The sequence below is a fragment of the Melospiza georgiana genome, chromosome 3 (genome assembly GCF_028018845.1).
Source record: "Melospiza georgiana isolate bMelGeo1 chromosome 3, bMelGeo1.pri, whole genome shotgun sequence".
Lineage (NCBI taxonomy): Eukaryota > Metazoa > Chordata > Aves > Passeriformes > Passerellidae > Melospiza > Melospiza georgiana.
This window is the reverse complement of record NC_080432.1, coordinates 17,438,154-17,461,855: the sequence shown is the minus strand read 5'-3', so window position 1 is coordinate 17,461,855 and position 23,702 is coordinate 17,438,154. Positions and strand designations below refer to the sequence as shown.

Sequence of the window (23,702 nt, the reverse complement as noted above, 5' to 3'; positions counted from 1 at the left end):
TTATCTTACACTTTCACCATTTTTCTCAAGTGTTTTTCTAAGCTGTTTGGTTAAAGCCCATCTTGTCATCTTACTTTAACAAGGTTATTAATCATGTTTACATCAAGATACTTCATCAGCGTTCTCTGAAAAGCTCAGGTATATCTGCACTCTGGTGAGGTGTCTTCATTAGTCATGCTGGCTATTTTATTGCAACAGCCTGTAATTATTTTGTCAGTAAATATCAAAACCTCAAAGTGACTTCTTGAATGATGCAAAGTAGCCTCCTGCCAACCCATGAAAACTATCAGCTTTACCTTTTGTCCTCATGTATAATAATATTGGATATAAAATGACAGTGGGGGAAGCCTTTTTTATTAGAAAAGGAAGGCATTCCAATTCAGAAGGTAGATGAAGACTTTGTGGTATCTGTCATCAGGTGATATAAAGGGCAATCATGGCAAATGATCAGAAATATTTGAGATCTTCACGTTCATCATGCAAGCATTTGAAATAGCACAATGGCAGTAATGTATTAATCTCTTTTAACTGTTGTCCAATAGAATTCTTGAAAAGTGGAAGTAACTTGTTCTTCATGAATTAGAAAGCTTCAGGAATGATGGTATAGGACTTCTATTTACTGCCCTTAAATGTTCTTACTTGGGCATATTGCTGAAAACAACAAGTCTGACTGAGGTACTTCTGTTTGAAAATAATCCAGGCAATTAAAAATAGATCTTCTGAGTAGCCAGGGATTCAAAGACACATTTTAGATGTACATCATTACAGGCTTTCTACAAGCAGTCAGTTTGCTTCCCTGTCTGTTCTTAATAAACTAAATTTGATGCTAAGAAGGCTCTTTTACTTCAAGTTGAGACAGTAGGATATCAGGAACATGACTTGAGAAAAATCTGTCTTGTGGACACTAGGTAGGATTGGAGGAGAAACACAGGACTTGAAGTAATTTAAGTTTCAACTTCTGCAATATGTGCTTAAGATATTATCCACTTTGTAGGCTCTTCAATTTTCAGTTTTCAAGCAGTTCATCTTCTTTTTCATGCACTGCTTCTCTTGGAAGGACATTCCTCAATGTTACTGCTATAATGGGTATGGCTTTTCTAATTTTCACCTTAAATGATGCATGCTGGGTTTATAGCAAGTGCTCTTGAGCCAGAACTGTCTTTTTGTTTCCTGCTTGATGTTTATGGTCTGTTACTATAGCTTAGTGGAAAATTATTTAGAATGTATTTGTTTTGAAGAGAAATCAAGAGAGTCTGGGGGATACCAGCTGACCATGATGGCTGCAGTTTGAGACAACTGGCCTGTTTCAGTGATGGTGATGGCATCTGCTCTCCTGCACTTTGATAATAATAAAACTCTTCTGAAAGTCTCTGTGGTGTTGCCTTGCCATGCTTGTCCAGTTTAGGTAGGTAGTCTTAATGATGGGAACTAGAGGGAAATCACAGTACAAGGTATTAAGTGCAGGTCTCTGTTTAGGCAGCCTTTCTTAGGCAGACTCACATAGTTGGGGGATGCTTACAAGCTTTTGGCATACAAAACCCTCCCTAGATGGAGCAGTGAAATGTTTGGTTGATTCAGGAAAACATTTTTGTTTCTTTGTTAGCAGAAGCAGCTGTGGAGGATTTCTTGGTTTTCAAATGAACTGCCCATCAAAATAACTCATTCTGAAATGAGGAAAGAATTACCAGTGAGATACACAGAGCAGCCAGAGGATTTGTGCAGATGCCCAGGCAGGTTCAGGACAGTATATGAAATAGAAATGTACTTCATATAGCTGGTATCAGAGTTTTGAAAAGGAGCCAGATGCTAGACTGCATCCAGTGTATAGACAAGAGCAAACTAGGTATTACCATTGCCAAAACAAAATTAATTCATATCTTCACAGGGGCAGAACAGGACAAGCAAGGCAGCCTTTTGTGTAGAGACTCTCTCCTGTGAAGAAAAGCAGTGGAAATTTAGCCATGCATGGGTATGGTATGGGAACTAGTTTTCACTTAATGTGGCCCAGACGCTCCTACTTACCTGTGCAGGGATCTTGGAATATAATGGGATTGTTAGATGCCAGAGAGGCAGTGCTTTAGCAGCTGTGCAGAAGAATGAAGAACCTGGTGTGGTTCTTGCAGCTGCTTCCCTGCCCTTTCTTCCTTGGAATACCCACTGGAGAAAATGCTTCCTCCTGTGACAGGGGCAACAGGCAGTCTCTGCAAGGGAACCCTGCCTCCTTCTGGGACAGTGATCTAATGTTTAAACACAAAAGATGGTCCTAAAATGTCAACAGATGATAGGAAACAAAGATGAAGAATGTACAGTTTTATTGAGTTAGATTATCAGGACAGGTACAGGAAGTTTCCCTCACATGGTACCTGGAAGCAGGTAAAAAACAACTGATAGGTGTCAAGTTTGGTGCTGCTGGAGACAGGGAACTCATGTTAATAGGCCTGCTTGAAAAGAAGTTGCTTTTCAGGTCAGATATCTGAAACATCCTTTATTTGGCCCACTGGAAATAGGCAATGGGAGAAACACTGAATGAACTGAAATCAGTCATACTCTGCTAATTATTGTGATGAATAGTGACAACCAGGACTCCTCAACAGAAGGCTGCATTGGCTAACCTTGCTCATTTCTTGCTCTCATAGGAAGACAGGTGGTAGGACAAAGAAAAGAGCTATAATTAAACTCCACCCATCTTCAAAAGCAGGTGAAGAGATCATAATTCATGCAATAAATCTGGATAATTAGACAATATTTGTACAATTAGAAGCTGAACACTGAATGATTAATGATTCATGAATAATGAGCTAGTATCCACTCACAAACCTCAATGGGGAAATCAAATTTATATTTGCTTTGTAACGATGATACTTCTCAAATGTCTGTAACCATGAAGGAATTTACCCCTAACAGAAAACTGTATGAACATAATTTATTTTTTTTAATTTCTGAGAAATGCCTTTGAAAAATGTGCAGTACCTTACTTTCATAATCATATGGCAACTTTATGTGGAGCTACTTTTTGCGGGGGGGCTCGTTTCATTGGGGCTTTTTGGAGTATTTTGTTATTGTAGGGTATTAAGTTTACTGTCTGTATTAGGATCCCCAATGGTTTTGTTTCTTTGAGCTCTTTTTGGAGACTTCGGCAATAAAGACTGACTGTCCCTATCCAGAGATACAAGGCCCATTTTTTTAGGAACCTGTCTTCCCCAGTGGCTGGTAGGAGATGCCAAAGAGAAGAACAAATGTCCTCAGGTCACACACTCTGTCTTTACACTTAATTTATAATCATTCCTCTATGATGTTTTGGGGTTTTTAAAACTCATATAGAGAACACAGAACAAAAGCCACAACCACCAATAGCTGAGGCTCTAAAAAGGGATTTTTAAGAAGTAAGAGATGGTGTGCACAGCTCTAATTAACCTTGTATGCCCTCGTGGCTGACCCTGATAACAGCAAGTGCAGGGAGACCTCTTGAGATCCCTGAAGAGACTCCAGTGTGTGTTCCCACAAAGGATACATGAGCCAACAGAGGAGGAGTCACCAGAACTAAGGCAAACAGGTTATTTCCACTTCAGGGGGAAGATGCTGTCCAAAATGGTTTAGCAACAGTGGCTCCAGAGGGGCAGGGGACACAGTGAGTGTGCAGACACTGGAAGCTTCTTGATACAGGGTTACTGCATTAAAGCACTGACTTGGGACTCTTTTCTTTTGTATTTGCTTTAAAAATTGCTCCACATAAATCCCTTAATAGAATTCTCTTCAGACTCACCTGTTTCTTCTTTCCTGTTACCTGGAAAGAGGAATGTGAGAACAGAGCAACAAATCTCACTTCTAATTGTTTAAATCTCCTCCTTTATTACCCCTGGCATTGTTTCCTTGTTGTACTTTCATCCATTTACCCAATTCTGGCAGTCAACTCCTGGCAGGAATAGTGTTTCCATAAATTTCACTCTATTTATTGAGGTACACATGATCATCTGCAGAAGAGATGATTATTATAATGATTACAACAGCCAGGTCTGCAGGACTAACCAGTCAGAATGAGGACAGTCAGCTGCTTTAAAAAAAAAATTCTTGACTAATATCAACTGCTTTCTGAGCTCTTTAGTGAGTGAATGAGACTGCAAGAAATTTTGAACTCCTAAACCATTCCAATCTCAGAGTTATTAGTGGGCAAAGGGATGGTTTCTAAAATGGAAAACCTGCTAGAATTTATCTGACTGGTAAGTCAGAATGCTTTGTCTAATAACTAATTTTTGTTTGATTGAGGCAACTTTTCTCTTTTAGTTCAGTTAAGGAAGTTGTGTTGAGGATTTTGTGAGTTTGCTTTTTTTAGCTTTCACTTTCTTCTCTCTGATTTCTTGTAATCCTCTGTGTTTCAGAGCACGTGGGATTCCAGGAAATGGAAAAAGATTTCAACAGCACACACTCTCATGCTCCAGAGTTATTGAGAGCACTAGGAAAATTGCTGTTCTGTATGTCTTGGTTCTCTGCCCTTGAAATGGGTGTAGTAATAGACTATCCCATCAGGGTGATGAGAGAATGAGTGAATTTGGTGCTGTGTGATCAGTCACTGTGTTGAGATGAGGTCTGAAGTTTTAAATTGCCATGTAATCTACAAATAGAGATCATAATTATGGCTGTGTTTACCTTTAGTTTTGTCTTGGGCATATAGTAGGTTGATAGATCAAATTCCTGTGATGGAATATCATAAAGTGCTGTTTACTGATTTAGCAGGAAGCAAAAGTTTACCTATAATGCTATCACCAAGGCTAAGCAGAAATTTGAGTATGGGATTCCTTTAAAAAGTGATGATATGATTGGAAATGTTCTTTAAACCTAAGAACTGCATCATGCATTATGGAAAACACAGATCAGGAAACTAAACAAGTTTGATTTTGGTCTTAATGCTGTAATGGCTAGTTGCTTTAAGGTTGCTGTAATAACATGTTAATTGTGGTTATGAGTAACAATTGTTATTTGAAATATTACAAAACTATTAATGAGTAGTAACCTTGTGTACACTAATTTTGAGATTGAAGCTTGCTATGTGAGGGTAGTGCTTGTGTAAATTTTGCACCGAAATACCAAGCAACAGAGCTTAAGATTACCTGGAGAAAAGGGCTTTTTCTGGTACTCTGATATTGCAAAGTGGGAGGTGCCAGACAATAGGTGTCAGCACTGGTTCAGCTATGCACAACCTCACTGAAAACATAGATTAAGGCAGCTGGTTTTAAGCACAAATTTGCTGTGAACTCTCAGCAAACTGAAATGCCTATAAAGAAGGCTGAAATGGTGTTTGACATTAGTTATGAAATAGCTTTTCTAGGGTATAGACTGGGAAAACAGAATAGATGAAACAGATGATAAAAGCTGGTAAAAATAATGTATGTATTGTGTTCACTGTGAAATGTTTCTGTAATACTGAAGGACTATTTTTGAAAATTGTAATTTAATTAGGCTTTGTTATCTTATTAATTATTCAGAGAGGCTCCTGAGAAGATATAGTGCTTTTCTAGGTATTTAAAAGAAATAATTTTAAAAACCTAATAGAAAATAACTGAAACTGAAGAAGGAAAGCAAAATCACAAGAATCAGAATGGGGCAGGCAGGATAAGGTACAGTGCTAGGAAACTTCCATGGGACTTTGGACCTGTGCTGCTTTGTGGTGGAATTTTAAACTGGAAGTAGCTGTTTAGATATCTTGTTCATTGAACCAATGCCTGTCATATGGATTCTTCCATCACGTGGATGATTCTGCCGACAGGTTTGGAAGAAATAAGCAGGAAGGCTTAATGCAAAATATGTGGTTGTGTAATGGAGAAACCAGAAGAAACCACCACCAGGGAAATGGAAGACAAAAATTCCTTGGTTTTCCTCTATATTTCACTGGCAACGTGCACCCAGGAGCCAGGATGTGAGGATTAAGCCAAAACAGGTAAGACTAAGTGCTGTAAGGGCCCAGTGCAAACATTATTTGAGGTGCTGGGTTTTAGCCTAGCACCTCAAAAGAGGTACTGGATATCAGAGTGCCAGCTCTCTAGAACTGCTTTTATGTGGACAAACACATACCTGTTTAAATTATGTCCTCCCAGGTAGAGGGTATTGCAGCTTTAGAACTGCAAGGAAAAATAGTGAAAGCCTAGCAGCAGATGAGCACATATCAAGGAGTTTTTTAAATAAGCAGGTGCTGTCATTAGAGACCTCTGTGTGGTGAATGCCAGGAGGATGGCTGTGCACAGAACAAGGGAAACAGCTTTTTCTTGTCAATATTTGGTGAGGGATAGCTGGGAGAACGCCCCCTCCCTCCCTCCCTCCCCTGAAGTTTGCATTGCATTGCAAAACCCCTGTGAATTCCTTGCTGGTGGCTGCCAGCAGTGCCCCAAGCCTGGCAGGATCATCGGAAGGGAATGCAGCTGAATTGTGATCCTCTGCTATATAAAAGGGGGCGGGTCACTCTGTGCTTCCAGCTGCTCTGCGGTCATTAGGGCTGCAGGAGCACCAACCACAGGCAGCTGGCACGCCTCTGCATTGCCTCTTATATAACATGGGCTCTCACAGGGCACCGGGGTGAGAATAAAGTCAAACATTGTGGAGGCACACTCGGGTCACCTGGGTGTGTGGCTGGTGCTCACTGTGCTCTGGGGAGTAGGGCTGCTCTCACAAGGCTGCTCTGTGGCCCTGCTGGAGTGAACTTGGGGAGGTGTGCAGGATGGCTCCCAACCAGGCAGGGGATGAGCTGGTTTTCTTTGTGAATGGTAAAAAGGTAAGGAGGATTCCAGCTTTCTGTCCAGCTTGATCACTTACTTTTCTAGTCATCTTTTTCCTCCTCTGAAGTTTTCTGATAAGAATACATGACTCTTAATGTATTAAAAGTCATTCCATGACTTTTAAGTATTAGATTGTGAAGACTACATGTTGCTTTGCAAAATTATTTCTTCTCTTCTTTGAGTTTAACCTTGTGGATTATCCAAAGGGTAACACAATTACATAATTTTCCTTTTACATTTTTGATTTGTTGGCAATAATTTACTGCAATTCTGATGTAACTACTTTTAAATAAGTGTGCACTGCTGAATACAGGCATTCCTGCTAGAAATAATTTCAGTATTTACAACAGATCTGGAAAATTCAACTCAAATGGAAGCATCCATATATAATTCATCAATAAGTAATTCTAACATCCGGTTTTTGAAAGGGATTTAGAGAAATGTTTATTCCATTTCTATTTAAGAAGCTAGAAAACTCTTCAGAATGAAAGCCCATGAACTGATACTGATTCCTGGCAATCACCTGAGAAGTGACTGTGTCTGACAGGAGGCTGGGCTGCTCATTGCAAGTGCTGGACACATTTGAACAGCTTGTCCTGGATCTCCCTTTCCTCAGTTTGGACTTTGCCTGGCTAGCAATGCCTCTTCAAAGGCTTGTTACAAAAGTCAAAGCTGACTCTTGGACCAACTACCAAGTTAATTCTGTTTCTGAGCTCAGCTCAGTGCTGCCTTCCCACCTTCCCCTTGTCCAGACACTTGGGCAAGGGAACTCGTGCCAAAGCAGCTTCCTGCTGGGAAGGGAAGGGGCCAAGGTTGCTTACCCATTGGTGTGGAGGCAAGAGTTTGCAAACCTTCCCTGAGCACTGCTTATGGGTGTAAATCAGATGTTATACAGGGTTTGGCCTGGACAATTAATTTTTAATCCCTTGAGGGATCACACAATATTCTCAGTTGGTTAAAAAGCTCTGTGCCCTGCCTCACAGACTAGCACAGGATTACTATCCATTTTGCTTTTTTGCTTTTTCGTGGTTGTTTAATGTGGATGAGAGTGTAGCTACAATTAGGGGTTTTAGTTATGACTTTGTGTCCCAAACTGGATTGGAATTAGAACTTTCTGAGGCACTAGTGGATTTAATAGGGATGCTTTGTTTTATTGATATATTAACAGTTTACTGAAGAACAAATTTTATCTAGTGTGCAGTAAAAGTTAGTCATGGAGTTGTTAAATATAATGCTGATGTAGAGCCCAGGCTTGGTTCTGAGCTTTTATAGAGAAGGATGACAACTTAAGCTTTGCTCCCACAGATTAGTAGTGGTTCATATGTGTTAATTGACATATCAGCCATTTATTCTTTCTAGAAAGAGATGAAAACATGAAGCTCCAAGTTAATTGTGACTACTAATTGAGTCTGGTAATTGAAATTGTGGCATAGGATGGTCTGTGAATTTTATCTGGTGAATTCTGCTATGGTGGCAACAGGTGGCACACCATTAACTTGTTGTCTTCTTGCTCTGTGAGGTTTTTGTGAGATGCCTCCTTTGTGAACCTCAGTTTGTAGAGGGTGAACTTGGAGCTCTTTAGTTCTTGCATTAGGAGGTTGCCACAAATGTGTTGGGCAATCCAGACCCTGATTCAAGTCAAGTGCCCTGTCTTGTTTGATTGGTTTTTTTCTGATATGCCCTAATCAGAGAACTGTAATTCTGGTGCCAGATCAGCTGAGGTTCAAAACCAATAGGCCTCTCATGGTAGGTATGAGGAGTTTGTGAACAAATTCCTGCATGCAGGAATTTACAAATGGTGGTTCAGCACTGGTTAGTGCTCAGTTATTACAAGAGCACTGCTCTGTGTAAATTGTTAGAAAAGTTCTTCCTGGAGAAAACTTTTTGCTAACACATGAAAATGTCTATTAATCAAAGCCCAGAGCTGGCCTTGTGGGAATTTCTTTTATGCATGTAAGGTGAGGCAGAGAAGGGGAGAAATGGTGGCCTAGGCCCTGAAGGCCATCAGCAAAAAACAACTTGTTTATTTTGGTTCTTCTGCCTGTCCTTGCTGTGTCCTGCAGGTAATAAACTTTCTGTGAGTGACATTGGCCTTGTTGCGTTTCAGCAATTTTAATGGAACTGCTGTTCTTGTTTATGAAAGCCTATGTGCATGTGTAAAGGGGTTTATCACAGTGTCATCTTGGCAGCTTGGCTGAAAAAAAAACAAAAACAAACACCAAGGGATGATTGATATTACCAATGGTACCAACTGATTTGAATGTCAAAGCTCTCTTAGCATCTTTTTCCACTGCCCCATGGAGCAGGCAGTTCTAGTGAAGGAGCAGGTTTCACTTGCTATACCCAGAGCCTCCAGTGGCTTTTTTTTTTCTATTCCGTTCTTTGTGTGTGTTGCTAAAGTGGCTCAAGTTACTGCCTGAGAAAATGCAGGTTTAAGAGAGAGAATTTGGACTCTTGGGGCACTCTGATCTGTGGCAGTGTAGGTGGAGTTTGTTGGAACATTGCAGCATGTGAAAGGTGATGTGATGGAAGGAGTGATGGGAAGTGCCTGGAAGTGCAATTCTGCTGGAACAGCAGCTAGCAAGAGGGCAAGTGGAGAGGCAGGCATTAATATCCTCTCAGTGGTGACCAGTGGCAGGACCTGAGGAAACAGCATCCATCAGGGGAGGTTATGGAAAGGGTTTTCACCCAGAGGGTGATTGGGCACTGGAATGGGCTCCCCAGGGCAGTGGTCACAGCACCAAGGCTGACAGATTTCAGGAAATATTTGGACTCAGGCACCTGTTGGGATTCTTGGGGTGTTCTGTGCAGGCCCAGGAGCTGAGCTTTGGTGGTTTTAGTGTGTCTATTCCAAGTCAGTATATTCTATGATTTGAAGTTAGAATATGGTTCTATCCATCTGTGATCCTGATTACATATTTCAGCTGATTCATGCAGAGAGTGTGGTAACATGGCCAGTGGGAAAGATTCCTGCTGTGTGAATTCATGACATTGCAAATCGGCTGCTGACGTCCTGTCGCTGTACAAAACCACATGCCAAGGGGTGGTTTGTGAGACAGGGACATGGATTGCAGCAATTTCTTCTCTCTCACATTAGCCCAGCCTGCACTGGTGTCAAGGAAAAGTCTCCTTGGAGCAGCTGAGCACACTTTACATTCAGGACTGTTTATTTCATTGGGCATATAGCTTGGCACACTGCTAACTCCAAGTTCTCTTAATAGTCTGCCTAGATTAGAATGCAAATCAGGATGTTCAATTTAAAGCTAATAGAGGCAATTTTTTTTCTCTTGGCTGACAAGTCTGTCTCATGCATATGTAGCATGTAACTTTAGTTTAAACACTTGGAGTCAATATTTCTATTCTGAATGCTGAGGGAGGATCTATGCTGGAAGCCACATTAGACCTCTTACCACTTCCAAAGTCTGAGTATTTTTTTGCTGATGGGACCAGCTAAAATACAGGATTTTTCTGAGCTTTGTGAACCTCTGGGTTCTACATAAACAGAGACTTTGGAGCTTTCAGGGTGCTAGTTTAAAGCAGAACAAAGTGTTCTCATGACCAGTAGCAAATTTACATTGTGCAATTATATTTAGTTTGTTCATCTGTGTTCTAATCCTTTTTCCTAATAAATGAATTTGAAATCTCTCATTGTCTTCAGGAATAATACATTCACAGATTTTCATGTCTTAGGGGACCTTTATATGTGACTGGTCTGAGCTGCTGTGTGGCAATCTGGTGAAAACCTTTCACTTTCTCTTCCTGAAACTTAATCAGTGACCAGGGATTAGTGATTGAATGGGATCTTGTCCTTCAGGAAAGCACCTGCTTCTCATTTATAGATCCCAACTGATGGAAATTTTAGCACACTGTTTGGTAAAATGGGAAAGTTTTTCACTTTCCTTCTGTTCCTCTATTTACCTTGTTCAACTACTGTTCCCTTAAACTGAAAACCCCCTAACTTTCTGGGAATAATCATTTAAATATGATGCTTTGTGTTGTAAAGGCAAAGTTATCTGAATTTGTGAGAGGCAGGTAGAGAAATTGAACAACAAAAATATTTATTGAGATTGAAGTTTTGTACATAAAATTATGGGGAAGTGAGTTCAACATTTTTCTGCACTAATCCATGCACTCTAAAGGTGTGAAGAACTGCTTCAGAATCTGCTCTGTGTGGTACTTAAAAGCACAAAGAACTTCAGGGCCAGACTAGGCTCCCTGCTGAAGTGGATATGGGTATTTAAAATTCCCAGAATCAGTAGGCAAACAGACGTGTAGTACAAACACAGCAGTACAGAGTAAATTTGTTGAGCGTCATTTGACTGTCTGTGCCATCCTAACATTTTCAACAATGTTTCTTTCTGCATTTGATTAATAATTAAGCTGCCAAATGAAGTAAATCCAGTTTAAAATTGTCAAAATATGATTATCAATCTGATACATCTTCAATATGACATTTGATTAAAAAAAAAATAAAACAAATTGCCAAACACTAAGAACTTACCCAAAGGGAACTATTTCTTTAACTGCAGTATCTAAGTTGTCTGATCCTACAACCAGAGAAGGCAATGGATAGAATTCAGTTTCTTCCTGTACAAGGACACTGGGGGAGGTGAGCAGGAGCTGTGGTATTGAGCTGTGAATTACATAGTACTGGGCATCAGAAAAGATGTGTTATCCCCACCCACAGGGTTCTAAAATATTTTAAGAACAAATCACAGCAGGAGATTGCAACAAACCACTGGAGGAATGATATGCTGGAGGACAAGCCAGCATCAACAACAGTGAGCAAAAGGCAAGAACAGCAAAAAATTCTTACTCTGTGCCTAGCAAAAGAGACTCATCAGCCAGCATCCTCCCACCAGGAATCTGAAGTGAAGAGAAATGATTCCTTGATGTGTGATGTGTGAGATCTGTGTTAATCCAGAATGTTCTCCAAACTCTTACCCATATCTCCCTCAGATCCTTAGTCTCTGCCAGGACTGCAGGTATGCAGCTCCAGTGGAGTAGTTTGAAGTGGCTGAAGTAGCAATCCAGGGCAGTTGGCTGGAACAGACTAAGGCTGAGGATTGTCTGGGATGTGGTGGGAGACACTTTCTGATAAAGTTGAGCAAAGCATCAGCTTTGGGACTTCACACGTTCTTACATCAATAAAAGTACATGGAGATCAGTGGTTAAATGAAAAATGAAGGACTGGGCCTGTCTTTTAGTTCCTGCTTCCTGAAAAGAAGCCAGTGGGCCAAACTTTTAATTGCTTGGTTTGAGTACATAACTGAGCACTTCTTGCACTCTTTCCATAAAACCTCTTGGTGTTTTCTTTGATATAAGCACAGATTAGTCTTTAGGTGTTGTAAAGTTTCTTGTTTGTGTCTGGCTATCTTGGAAGCTGCTTTGGAAGGGTTTGCAATGGCCATTGGCACAGACACGAGGAAGAAGCTCAGTGTGACAGTGGGAGTTGCTGGGGCTGGCTCTTTGCCTGTGGGATGGCTCTGAAAGGCCATTTGTCTTCTCACAGTCATGTTTTTAATTTCCTTCTCGTGTCTATTTGCCAAGGTGCTGCAGAGGGTTGTATGTGCTTACTCTGAACCTGGTCATGGAAGAGCCTCTGCATGCTTTTATTGATTTCTATGCATCCAGGGGGTGAGGGAACAGGGGCACTCTGCTCTGAATAGCAGCAATGGGTGCTGCATGATCTGCAATATGACATTCCCAACTAGAATGGGTTCTTTTTTCCTGTAGATCATCCCCAGTGAAGGAATGAGATGTGCAAAAAGTGACCAGTTGTGTTTTGCAGCAGCAATTTTATCAGTTACTTCCTGTTTGAGTTCACTGTTTTAGAATTATGAACCTTGTCTCTATAGGATAACCATGTCACGTGTCAAAGGCATAAAACTGGAGCAGGACAGAGGTGGTGAAGGTTTCTTATCAGTGAGAAAAGAAAGTTTAAAAAAAATACTTGAACAAATGACCCCTGTTTCAATTTGTCCTTCAAACTGGGGGTGATTACTTTAAATAAACTATTGTACTTAGGACTTGCATAAATAAGAGCCAAGAACATGATTATATTCTGGCACACAGTGAATTTGGAAAAGTTTCTTGACACTTTATTAATAACAGAAAAAGGGGAAGACAAGCCCTGTGACAAGGGTGGAATTTTGGTTTGTGACCTCTGGGCAGAGGTTAAAGTAAAATGCTTTATGTCTAATGGATAACTTCTAATAAACTCATTAATAGGATGGAGGTGGCTCAAAATATGCAGTAAAATTTTTTCTTTGCTTAGAATTTTGTAGTCCCACCTTTAGGATGGCTACTACTGTAATACTCATTGATTTAATGTTACAAGGGAGGAAGGAGAAACGTCAGAGGATTTGTACTTGCTGTCCATCCTGCTGCACCTGTGTTGTCACACTACATTTTCCACTGTTGGGGTTTTTCTCTGCAAAACCTATTACTGGTGCTCTTTCTGTCATTCTGTTTATCTGCTCATTTTCTCTCTCTTCTCTGTAAAAGAAAGGACAGAGTTCAGTTACTTGGAGTTGACAAAGATGAGACACCATTTGGGACATGTCAGGAACCCAAGATTTTAGTACAAAACACAGTTCTTCCTTTTCTCACTAAGTCTTCTCACTACTGTTTGGCATTTTTGATGAAGGGTTTTTTAGGTTTGCCTTAGTTTGCCATGACTGAAAAATTCGGATGCATATAATGTATATACTTCCCTCTGACACAATAAATTCAAGGAAACTTTGTGTCTGGACACATGACCAACATTGCTGAAATAATCTGTGATTTTTTGCTTCCTGCTTTGGAAAAGAAGTTGCAGAAAGACCAAACTTTCCCCTTGCAAGTAATTTATCTGTGTTGTAAAATGTTTTGTGTTTATCAATATCTTTCCCTTCTTGCAGGTGGTGGAAAAAGATGTGGATCCAGAAACAACCCTGCTAACTTATCTACGGAGAAAATGTATCCACTGCTAGAAAAAACTGCACAAGGCTTTAAATGCCTACAGCATTTCATAATTGTTTACTGTTCTTTCACTTGAGTACTGGGCAGAGATTTTGCACATAGTTTAAGAGGGAATGCTTTGCATTGTCTGGTATTTCTTGCTAGCAAAGATTACAGCTGCTATTCCAAACTTAATAACAAATTTTAAATTATATACTTTAAATGATTTATTAATACTTTAAGGAAAAACTTGTAATTTCACAGAATTATAATATGATGGAAAGGAAGCAATAATGAGATGGCAATAAAATTGAAGGAAATGTAAGCTTGTTCCACAAAAAGAATAAGGAATTTTCTGGCCAAAACATCATATTGGCTAGCTAATATCCCATAACTGATAACCCTGTGCTGTTTATCAGATGGCCCAGGGAGGCAGGTTCAGAGGCAGGGGTTCCTCTCATGTACCATGGGTGTGCAGTCACGTTTCACCCCTGCTTGAAACTGGTCACCATGTGAGTCACAGCAGCTGCTGGAGCTGAGTAGCTATTACTGTCATGATCAGGCTCTGCTCCCACAGGTAGTGTAATTCCATGTTCTCTGAGTTTTTGCCTGGCCAGCTGGGTGTGTACACCTGCCAAACTGTTCACAGCTGTGTTGGTGTATCCATGCCATGCTGCTGTGTTCCATTTGTCTGGGAGCTGAAGGAGGGAAGTACAGGGACATGAATGCTGGGAACCCCTCTTGGAGGTTCCCAGCAGAACTATCAGCAGCTCTCTTTATCTGAGTATACCATAGATGGATAAAGGTCAGGAGGAAATATAAGTGGTGTTACTCTTGTGCCTGGGTGTGCCTGTCTTACTGCCAGAACTTTTATGTCTAAGCTTGTAGATAACTAATGCAAATAGCTTTGTAAAGAGAGAATCTGAGCCCTTCAAAACCTGCTGATCTTCTACATGAGCGTTCTTGTTAGGGTCAGACAACACTTTGAGAAACATGTTTTGCTGAGGCAGGTTAGCACTATTGTCAAGAGAAACATTGGATGGCATGGGAAAGCTGTATTTCTGTTCAAGCAGGCACGTGGTTCTATGCAAAGCAATGGTGGTTTTAAGGACATGGTTTAATTGTGAATTTGGCAGCCTTAGGTTTGCATCCAAGACATGGTTTTGTGGTGGACTTGGCATCATTATGTTTATGGTTGGGCTTCACGATCTTAAAGATCTTTTCCAACCTAAATGATTCTATGATTCTCTAGAAACAGTGCCACGCTGTTTGCAGTGAAGTCAAGATTGAGTTCCCTCTATCACAGTGTCTGTTGCTTTTCCAAAGGCTCTGTGATACAGGGAAAGGCACTGATGAGCTCAACTCAGCGTCCATTGCCAAAGAAATAGCTGATTTTTACCCCACCAGAAGTCTCTCAACATTGGCCAATTCTCTTTGCAATAAATGTCTAATTACCTTCTAATGAGCTCCCCGGTGTCTGGGCAGGGGTACTGTGCATCTCCATGAGTTCTGGCTCTCAGTGTCTCCTTCCTACGATGCTATGGGACCCAGGCTCCTGGGGGAGTGTGCGTGGCTGGTTTTGTCCCTATCAATTGGCAAGCCATCAGAAATGGGGTGGCCAGACCATGACTTTGGAGATGCAGGTAGTTTGTGAGCAGTTCAAATGCAGCTCCCAGCCAGTGCTAAACCGTGTAACTTGTAGCCCTGAGTGGCTGCCCTTCCTGGCAGCCTTCTGGGTGGTAGGAGTCACCAGGTGCAGGGAGAAGCCCGGCCCCACCACTGAGAGGCTGAGAGGTGCTAAAGGAGGATGTCACTGTGTGGCTCATGGATGTGGCTGCGTGCCTGAACAGCTCCTGCTCAGCAATTACCACTGCTTTATCTCCCTTGTGTCATTTCCTTTTCTGACTCATGGAAAGTGGGAACTGTTGCAGTTGAGGATATTTTTTTTTTTGTTTGTTTCTGAGAGTGTGTTGGAGTGTGGGCTGTGGCCTTATGAGGGGTTTGGGTGTTGATCTCAATAGTCACATGCCAGCTTTTGAAACTTTGCTTATGTTAAATTATTTAGCAGAAGAAATGAGTGATTTCCTTCCAGCAGGAACTTGTTCCTCAGCCTTGATTGATGACTTGAGCAAGTTTGTGCCAACTCTTTTCGTGTTTTCCCTAATTCCTGTTCTCTCAGTGGGCCTGTGTGGAACCAAACTAGGCTGTGGAGAAGGTGGATGTGGTGCTTGCACTGTTATGATATCCAAATATGATCCCTTCCGGAAGAAAATCCTGTATCCTTTGCAATCTGAACCCTGCAACAGAGAAATAAAATGGGGACAGATCCAGGTTCCTGACATACCAGATATGGTACTACTTAAAAAAAAAAGTTATATAATGAATGTTTCTGCCAAAACATTTTTCACTTTCAGAACATAAGCTCAGAAGGCTGAGATAAGAAAGTATTTTTTTTAAAGCATTGCATGGTGTTTATAAGGAAATATTTCTTTGTGCCCAGCAATATCTGCACTGACTCTAATGTTAACTTTGTCCTGCAGCAAACCATATAAGGATTATTGTGATAAAATCTTTATTGTTATTTTATTATGACAATCTCATTTCTGTATGCCAGCAGATATTAACTTTTTTCTCTACTTGTACTGCAACTTTCATAATTATTTCCTGAGACAAAATTTCCTCCTCTTCTCACTTTAATTAATTGAAAGAGGAAACAATGGAATAAAAACAAAGGGAAATTCAAAGAGAGGATGAGACAGAGACAGGCCTCAGTTTAGTTTTACTGTGGGGAATAGAAAGCACTGAAATCTTTAAGATATGTGGAATAAGGCTTGGAGGTACTGTAACTTGGATCGTCTGAGTGGTTCTGCTTAATAGCATGACCATGAACTAGATTATCTTTAGGGTCTTATTCTGTCCTGATAGAAATGAGATAAAATAGCTAGCTCTTATATGAGTTTTGGCAACATTAATCTCTTTTACCCTCAGTCTAGACTTTTTCCCCATGTGTGCCATCTAGAAACAGCTTTCTAGCTAAAAGAAAAAAAAAACCAACACAACTCCAGTCTCTTATGTAACTTTGCAAGGGTCCAGCTGCACAACATCTTGGTATTTGAAGTCTGCCCCTGTAAATTACTTACGTGGGTTATGTGCAACAATGATGTTTAAAGTTGCTGTATCTAGGTGAAATCCTATGGTGTATACCTGAATCAAACTGGAAGAGAAATTTATTAGAATTTTGGATTGCTGGGTGCTGCTGTAGGACTTGATTTGTAATTAATTGTTGTATCACATCTACTTAAATGCTCCTGTTGTGTTCACTGCTGTAGCTTCTGAGTACTCTTCACTCCTCCTGTTCCATTTTTCCTTTGCTGGGCAGCGCTGTCAAATGAAATAACCTTAATGTAGTGTTTTAGCCACCATACTGCCAATGCTTGTCTCTTCCCTGTCTGTGCCCTGCATCATGTGGCTGTAACTACTGTTGAAGGCATAGGAAACACCAAATCCAGGCTGCACCCAGCCCAGGTAAGCTATTAATACTGGGAACTTAAAAACCTTCTACGCATATCTTCTTGCGCTACTTAAACCTGTTCCAGGACACTGGGACCTCCACTAAAGCCATGGGGCTGACTCTCCACATGAGCAATCCATACTTGCAGGAATGGCTGAGTGACAGAACCAAACTCCTGAGACAATTCTAGGGTTCTGTTCTGCCCCAACAGGTTAACTCATCTATCCTGGCTGAATTGCCAGTGCTTTTGTCCTTGGGCTGCATTTGCATGGCTGTATTTGCTCCACATCCTGGTCTGGGAAGATTGATGTTGTGAGGAAAGCCAATCTAATGACCTGGAGCTAGGAAATATGAGATAAATTTGGGCTCTTCTATGGCCTTCCACAAATGACTTTGGTTTCTGATCTTGCATAGTTAGGAACCTTCCCTGCAGTAGTGAAGTAAGTTTTGGTTCAGTGATGTCTCAAAATATTCTTGGTGAGAAGGAGTGACAGGAATGTGCATCCTTGCTCTTGTAGCAAGGTGTTACAGTGCAGCCTTGCCTCTCTTTGTCAGACCTGCTGCTTTAAAGTAAACTGTGATTCATGTCAGCTTGCACAGGGGGTAGGACTTGTGCCAGCATCTGAGGGAGTGAACAACAAAGTGAAAAATAAGTTCATTGTGCGTGAATCGATGGCAGCCAGTCTGGTCTTTGTCTTCTTTTCTCTCCTCCCACCTGAAGATTCTGACAGCTAAGTTTTGAAATTCAAAATCAGGTCTAGGCAGGTAACCCAAAGCTTACTAACATGGTAAATATGAAGAATTCCTGATCTCCTTGGAATCTTCTAGTGGCCCTCAGTCACATTTTGAGTTCAAAGCCTGTGGCAGTCATTTTCTGGAAAAATCCCTTTGCCCAGGATTCTTCTCATGGGAAGCTGAGAAGCCTCTCAGAAAAAGGAAAACAATTCCTAACTCATTTGCTTCTCCTGTGTTTTGCTGCTTTGAAATGTCTTTGGAGATTGGTTATCCAACTGGTGATTGTTTCATTAGTTTTTGATGTTTTTTCACTCACTGGCCAATCACAGCCAAGCTGTGTCAAGACTCTGGGGAGAGTCACAAGTTTTCATTATTATCTTTTTACCCTTCTGTAAGTACCATTTCTGTATTCTTTAGTGTAGTATAGCATTCTTTAATATAATACAGTATCATAAAATAATAAATTAGCCTTCTAAGAACATGGAGTCAAATTCACCATTCCTTCCTGCCCCAGGGCACCCCACAAATACAATAAAAGCCTAGGTGCAAACTTTTCAAGCTGCTCTCCTCTTTGAAGGCTGTCCCATAGATTAATTGACCAGAGAACATCTGATGATAATCTTAACTCCTCTGTGACACTGGGTTTTGCTTTTAACACTTGTGAATAGAAACAAGCACAACAATGAACTCACCTTGATATTATGGGCTAATTGTGGTTTTTACTTGATCTCAGGAGAGAATAGCCAAGAGTCATGGGTCCCAGTGTGGCTTTTGCACTCCAGGCATTGTCATGTCCATGTACACATTGCTTCGGAACAACCCCGAGCCCCACATGGAGGACATTGAAGATGCTTTCCAAGGTAATATTCACAGCCCTGCAGGGGTGCAACCTGTTCTGCTTTATTTACATCTGCTTCACTCAGTGGGATGGAGGCGCACCATTATTTAATGTATTTTGTTAAAAAGAGCTGGTGGCTGTGAGGCTAAGAAGTAGCTTTTTCACTTGGATACCAGCCAGGTGCTATGAAATGAATGTCATAGTTCATAAGCAGGACCACGTGGCCTCAGTCCGGGATTAGGAGCCTAAAAGGTGGCCTGTCCTTGAGGGGCATGAAAGTGTCCTTGTTTATTCATTGCTGTCACAACAGCCTGCAGAAGTGACAGAGAACTTGTCCTCAAGTCAAGGACCAAGACAGCAACATGCAATGATGGAGTGGGGCAGAACCCAACTGTGTAAATCCTGTGAGAGGCTGCTGTTATTGCTGAGGTTAGAGTCATCACTGTGCTTCCAGCAGTGATCTGAGAGGAATGATGATGCAGAAGAAAGCAATCTCTGTGTAATTCAGGAGACAGACTAGTTGGTATACTGATAAGACTCACACAATTGAGATAAATGAATACTGAATAAGACAGATTGAATTTGTTCTAAATGAATTTCAGTTTAAACTTCAACAAAAAGGAATGGTAGGGTTGTTGCAAGGTTCCTAATGAAATTTTCCTCCTCCCATTTTTTTCATTAGCTGTATCAAGATTTGACAAGCTTTTATGGGAAACAATAGAATGTTTTAAAAGAATATAAATTTTTAGCCAGATGACACTAAATCCTTATCCTTTTGCTCTGACAATGCAGGGAACTTGTGTCGGTGTACAGGCTACAGACCCATTCTGGAAGGATACAGGACATTTGCTAAAGTAAGTGGCTTTAGATGACGTGTTAAAGAAACCTGGAAAGCTTGCTGTTTTTCTCTCTGTTACTGAAACATGCCACGAACTGAAATAGGGAGGAAGGAAATAAATATGCTCCAACAACCCAGCTCCAGCTCTTGACCTTTGTTTATGTGATTCACGTGTTAATAATTCAGATAGAGTAAACACTTTACTCTCTCCACTTCCTGGGGACACCTAAATAACATCCATCTGATGGAATCTTTCTGGATTACAAGAAATCAGACTCTGTAATTCTTTTCTGTAAGTCTCAGAAAAATTCATCCTCTCTGCGTAATACAGCTGGCAGCTGCTCCTGGTGTGGACAGCCTGTGAAGGTATGGTGCACTGGGTAGGGACATGCTGTGGAGAAATTTGCATTTTTGAGCAGGAAAAGCTCTGGAAAGAAGTTGAAATCACTATTTTATAGCTCTTGCCCAGAATTCTTCTGCTGGTTTGGGTGAAGTATGAAGCTTTTCCACGGATTTTCTCAGGGTAGTTCCAAACCAGAACAAGAGGTTTATCAGCACAGTAGGCATGCATGACACACTGCAGGATATTGCCTTCCATTGGCAAGAGAAACACCTATGTGGTTGGTACCTTCCCTCTGCTTTGGATATTTCTCTCAAAAGGAGATCAACCCTACTTAATTTCCTTGAAATCTGCATGTTTTTTTCTTAGAGCAGTTTTTGTTCCCACAGGACATGAATTGCTGTGGCAAAGTTGCCAATGGCACTGGATGCTGTCGTAGTGGGAAGGAAAATACCGTGGTAAGCTGGATGTTAAGACCCATAACCTCAATTTTCAATATAGCATTGGAACACTGATGTGTTAACACCTCTCTGGCTCTGCTGTGGTGCAGGTACTCAGAAGTTCTGAGTTTTTGTTGTCTATCTCTTGGAAAATGCTGGGAATATATGTCCCAATGGCCATCACGATGTGGGTTTTAAAATGTTCCTTCTGAGTCTGCAAGGAGCAGCCCTTCTGTCAAATAGCATGGTGACAACTTAGCAGCTTCTGGTGCACTGAAGTGATACATTTTCTGTGAAAACGGGTCTAAATTCCCCACTCTGATCTTTCCCAAACTTTGCCATGCAGTGATGAATGAAGCAATTTTCTCTCTGTTCCAAAACTGTGCAATTGAAATCTTTTGGAATATCTGGAGGGGAAAATAGTTAATCACATTGAATGTATCAGTCTAGGTACAAAACAAATGAAGGAATGGAAAGAAGAAATTGGTGCTTAAGGTAGTGTGAGTATAAAATAAACTTAGGAAGCAGAGAATACAATGAAATTCATTACCAGAAATTTCCAAGGAATTTCTGTGGATTGGTTTTAGGAAGCATCCAGTGTTGCATGGAATAGTCCAACAATTAAGACTGCTTGGAGTCCTTTCTTTCAAGCAGTTTATTAATGAAAAATGTGATTGCAGATTTCTGAAATCTGGGGATTGATAAAAGAGGAGGACTATATTCTGTACAAGTCACAACATTCTGACTATGTTTAGAACAGCTGTAGTGTGCTTTTTTCCCCTTCAGAATGGGGGCTGCTGTGGAGGCAAGGCCAACGGTCCAGGCTGCTGCATGAATGGAAAAGAGGACAGTGTGGTAAGGTGCCTCTCAACTAGTACTTGTAGTACTTTTTCCTTTATTTCTGATGTTTTAAAGTCTTAGATCTGGCTCATTGCATGCCCAAGCCTGGTGCTTTTATTTTATCAATATCTAGGCAAAGCAATTTAGACTAATTTACATTTTATGGTCAGAAGAGCCTACCTCAGAAAAGGTGTATTTGACATGATATGCCAATGTGAAAGAGATGTCACTTCTGATTGACTAAAATGTATTAGTGTGTTCAGGGTTGAGGGTTCTGACAAGACATGCAGGGGAATCAGAAAAATATGACTAGAGGACCTTAAATGCTGAATCAGGTGGCATAATTTTGCTGTGTTTGCCGTATTTTGCTTAATAAAATAGTAACAGGGATTTGAGTTGAAAGAGGAATGAGTTGTGGTTATATATGGAGAGCTTTCTCCTCAGTCATTAGCCATTTGCATTTTCTCTGTCACAGACAATGACCTCCTCCAATCTGTTCAATTCTTCTGAGTTCCAGCCACTGGATCCCACCCAGGAGCCAATCTTCCCACCAGAGTTGATGGTAAGTTCATTCAGAAAGAAATAGCGGTGATTTGTTGGCTTAGTTGTTCTGCACAAGGTTTGAGTGACTCTGTCCTGAGGAAATGGCAGGGCGAAAATGGCTGCTAATGAATGAAAAGGCATGGGCATGAATCCTTCCCTATTTTATAAAACACAAGGTGTTTGAGCCAGGGTGGCTTAGAAGAAATTTGCAGGCCAGGTACCTGCTCCAGCAGTCTGGCTTTCTTTCTGGTTCTCACCATATGTCTCTCTGCTCTTGGGTTGCCTTCCTTCCCAGTCACTGCCTGTCCGGGGGTGGAACCGTAGCTAAAATCCAAATGTCAATTGACTAGGTCAGATGTTAACTTCTGCATCAAATACAGATATATCTGAGCTTTTCTCCCTGTGTTACCTTTATAGTGTAGGAAGAGAAGTAGGAACTTGTGGTGGGGTTTTGTATGAGAGGCATTCATGGAAGTGATGCAAAGTTTTTAGCTACTGGAAAGTTTGTGTGTTTTTGTAAAAAACACATGTTAAAGATGAAAGAAACTCAGGATTTTTTTCTTTTCTGACTGATAGAGGTAACAAGGGTTGGGTGGTTTTTGCTGTGGGCCTGGACTCTTTTCCCAGGGTATCTTCCCCCTGTTGGTTTTTGGGTAGGGCAAGATGTTGGGCCTGGCTGCCATTTCTGACATCTTATGGTTACTGAGCAGCGCCAAGCTGGACCTGCCAGCCCTAAGAGCTTCCCTGGGCTAGGCTGGCTTGGCCAAGATCCCACCACCATTAAATATTCACCCATAACCATGGGTGGGGCAGAGGAGAGCCCATCAGCCCCCCTGGCCGCAGTTCCCACCACAAACTACCAAGCCTGGTCAGGGTCAGGTAATCATCTACAAACTATTAACTCTTAACTCCAAACAAAATGTTAACTCTTTCAATGCTACAGTCCTCCCCTGAGTGAGAGAAGGAACAAAAATGCAGACAATGTAAAGGAATTCACAGAATGACCAGGTTGGAAGAGACATTAAAGATCATGGAGTCCAACCAACAACATGAAGACACCAAAGTCAATGAAGAAGCAATCCTGGATAGAAGAAATGAAGAGATACCTTTGGTTTTAGGGTGAAATCCTCTTTTAAAGATATGGAAAAAGACTCTTTCCCTAAAACATATAAAGATATAGAGATCAAAGTATTCAAATTGTAGATATCGAGCAAAGGCCTTCATACTAAAGTAAGCAAATGTTAAAGTAACTGTAATCCTATGAAAAGTTCAAACAGAGAAAGACAAAAAAGTAATAAAGATCTTGTGCCCTTAAGAAGAAAACTTCAAAAGTAAATAATGAGAACTTTTGCCTTTAAACAACTCATCTTCAAAACAGTACCCCATAAATTGGCATGGCCCATAAACACAACTGTGAGAAAAACTTGTAGAAAATGAGAGGAATTTCACAATTGCAGATTTCTCCAGACAGTTGCTATTCATAGAGAGAACCACTTTTCTTGTAGAGAAGTCTCCATAACATTAACAAAAAAGACCATTTTAGAAGTAGTAAACTGACTGAAATTTTAGGTGTTGTTTCTTTACATTGTCATTGGGACAGAAAAGATTGTGGGGGGAAGAGCAGTGTCCTAAAGATATTTTATTCTAATTCCTATTACTCTTTCTTTTAGTTACTATTAATAAACTTTCATTTATACCCTTTTAGTGTTTCAAACCTACTTTACCTTTCTCCTAATCCTACCTCACAACAAAAAATAAATGAGTACACTAATAATTAACCAAGACTAAACCTATCACACATTAATACATTAACTATAAAATCGCAAATTGACAAAGCAAAACCACTACAGAATTGCAGGGTGTAGCTGAATACATATCTCAAATAGTTGTCTTTTCAAAAAACTCCCCTCA

General features: G+C 40.7%; 1 protein-coding gene across 1 annotated transcript in view; it reads left to right on the top strand.

Moving 5' to 3' along the window:
* The first annotated feature begins 6,706 nt into the window (after positions 1-6,706).
* The window catches only part of XDH (xanthine dehydrogenase), a 47,981-nt gene continuing 30,985 nt past the window's right edge, over positions 6,707-23,702 (top strand). The window contains exons 1-9 of the mRNA XM_058019462.1: positions 6,707-6,760; positions 13,667-13,724; positions 15,886-15,982; positions 17,123-17,231; positions 18,686-18,812; positions 19,583-19,644; positions 20,358-20,426; positions 21,195-21,263; positions 21,724-21,810. Coding sequence (XP_057875445.1) covers positions 6,707-6,760; positions 13,667-13,724; positions 15,886-15,982; positions 17,123-17,231; positions 18,686-18,812; positions 19,583-19,644; positions 20,358-20,426; positions 21,195-21,263; positions 21,724-21,810 — 732 coding nt within the window. The remainder of the gene's footprint in view (positions 6,761-13,666; positions 13,725-15,885; positions 15,983-17,122; positions 17,232-18,685; positions 18,813-19,582; positions 19,645-20,357; positions 20,427-21,194; positions 21,264-21,723; positions 21,811-23,702) is intronic.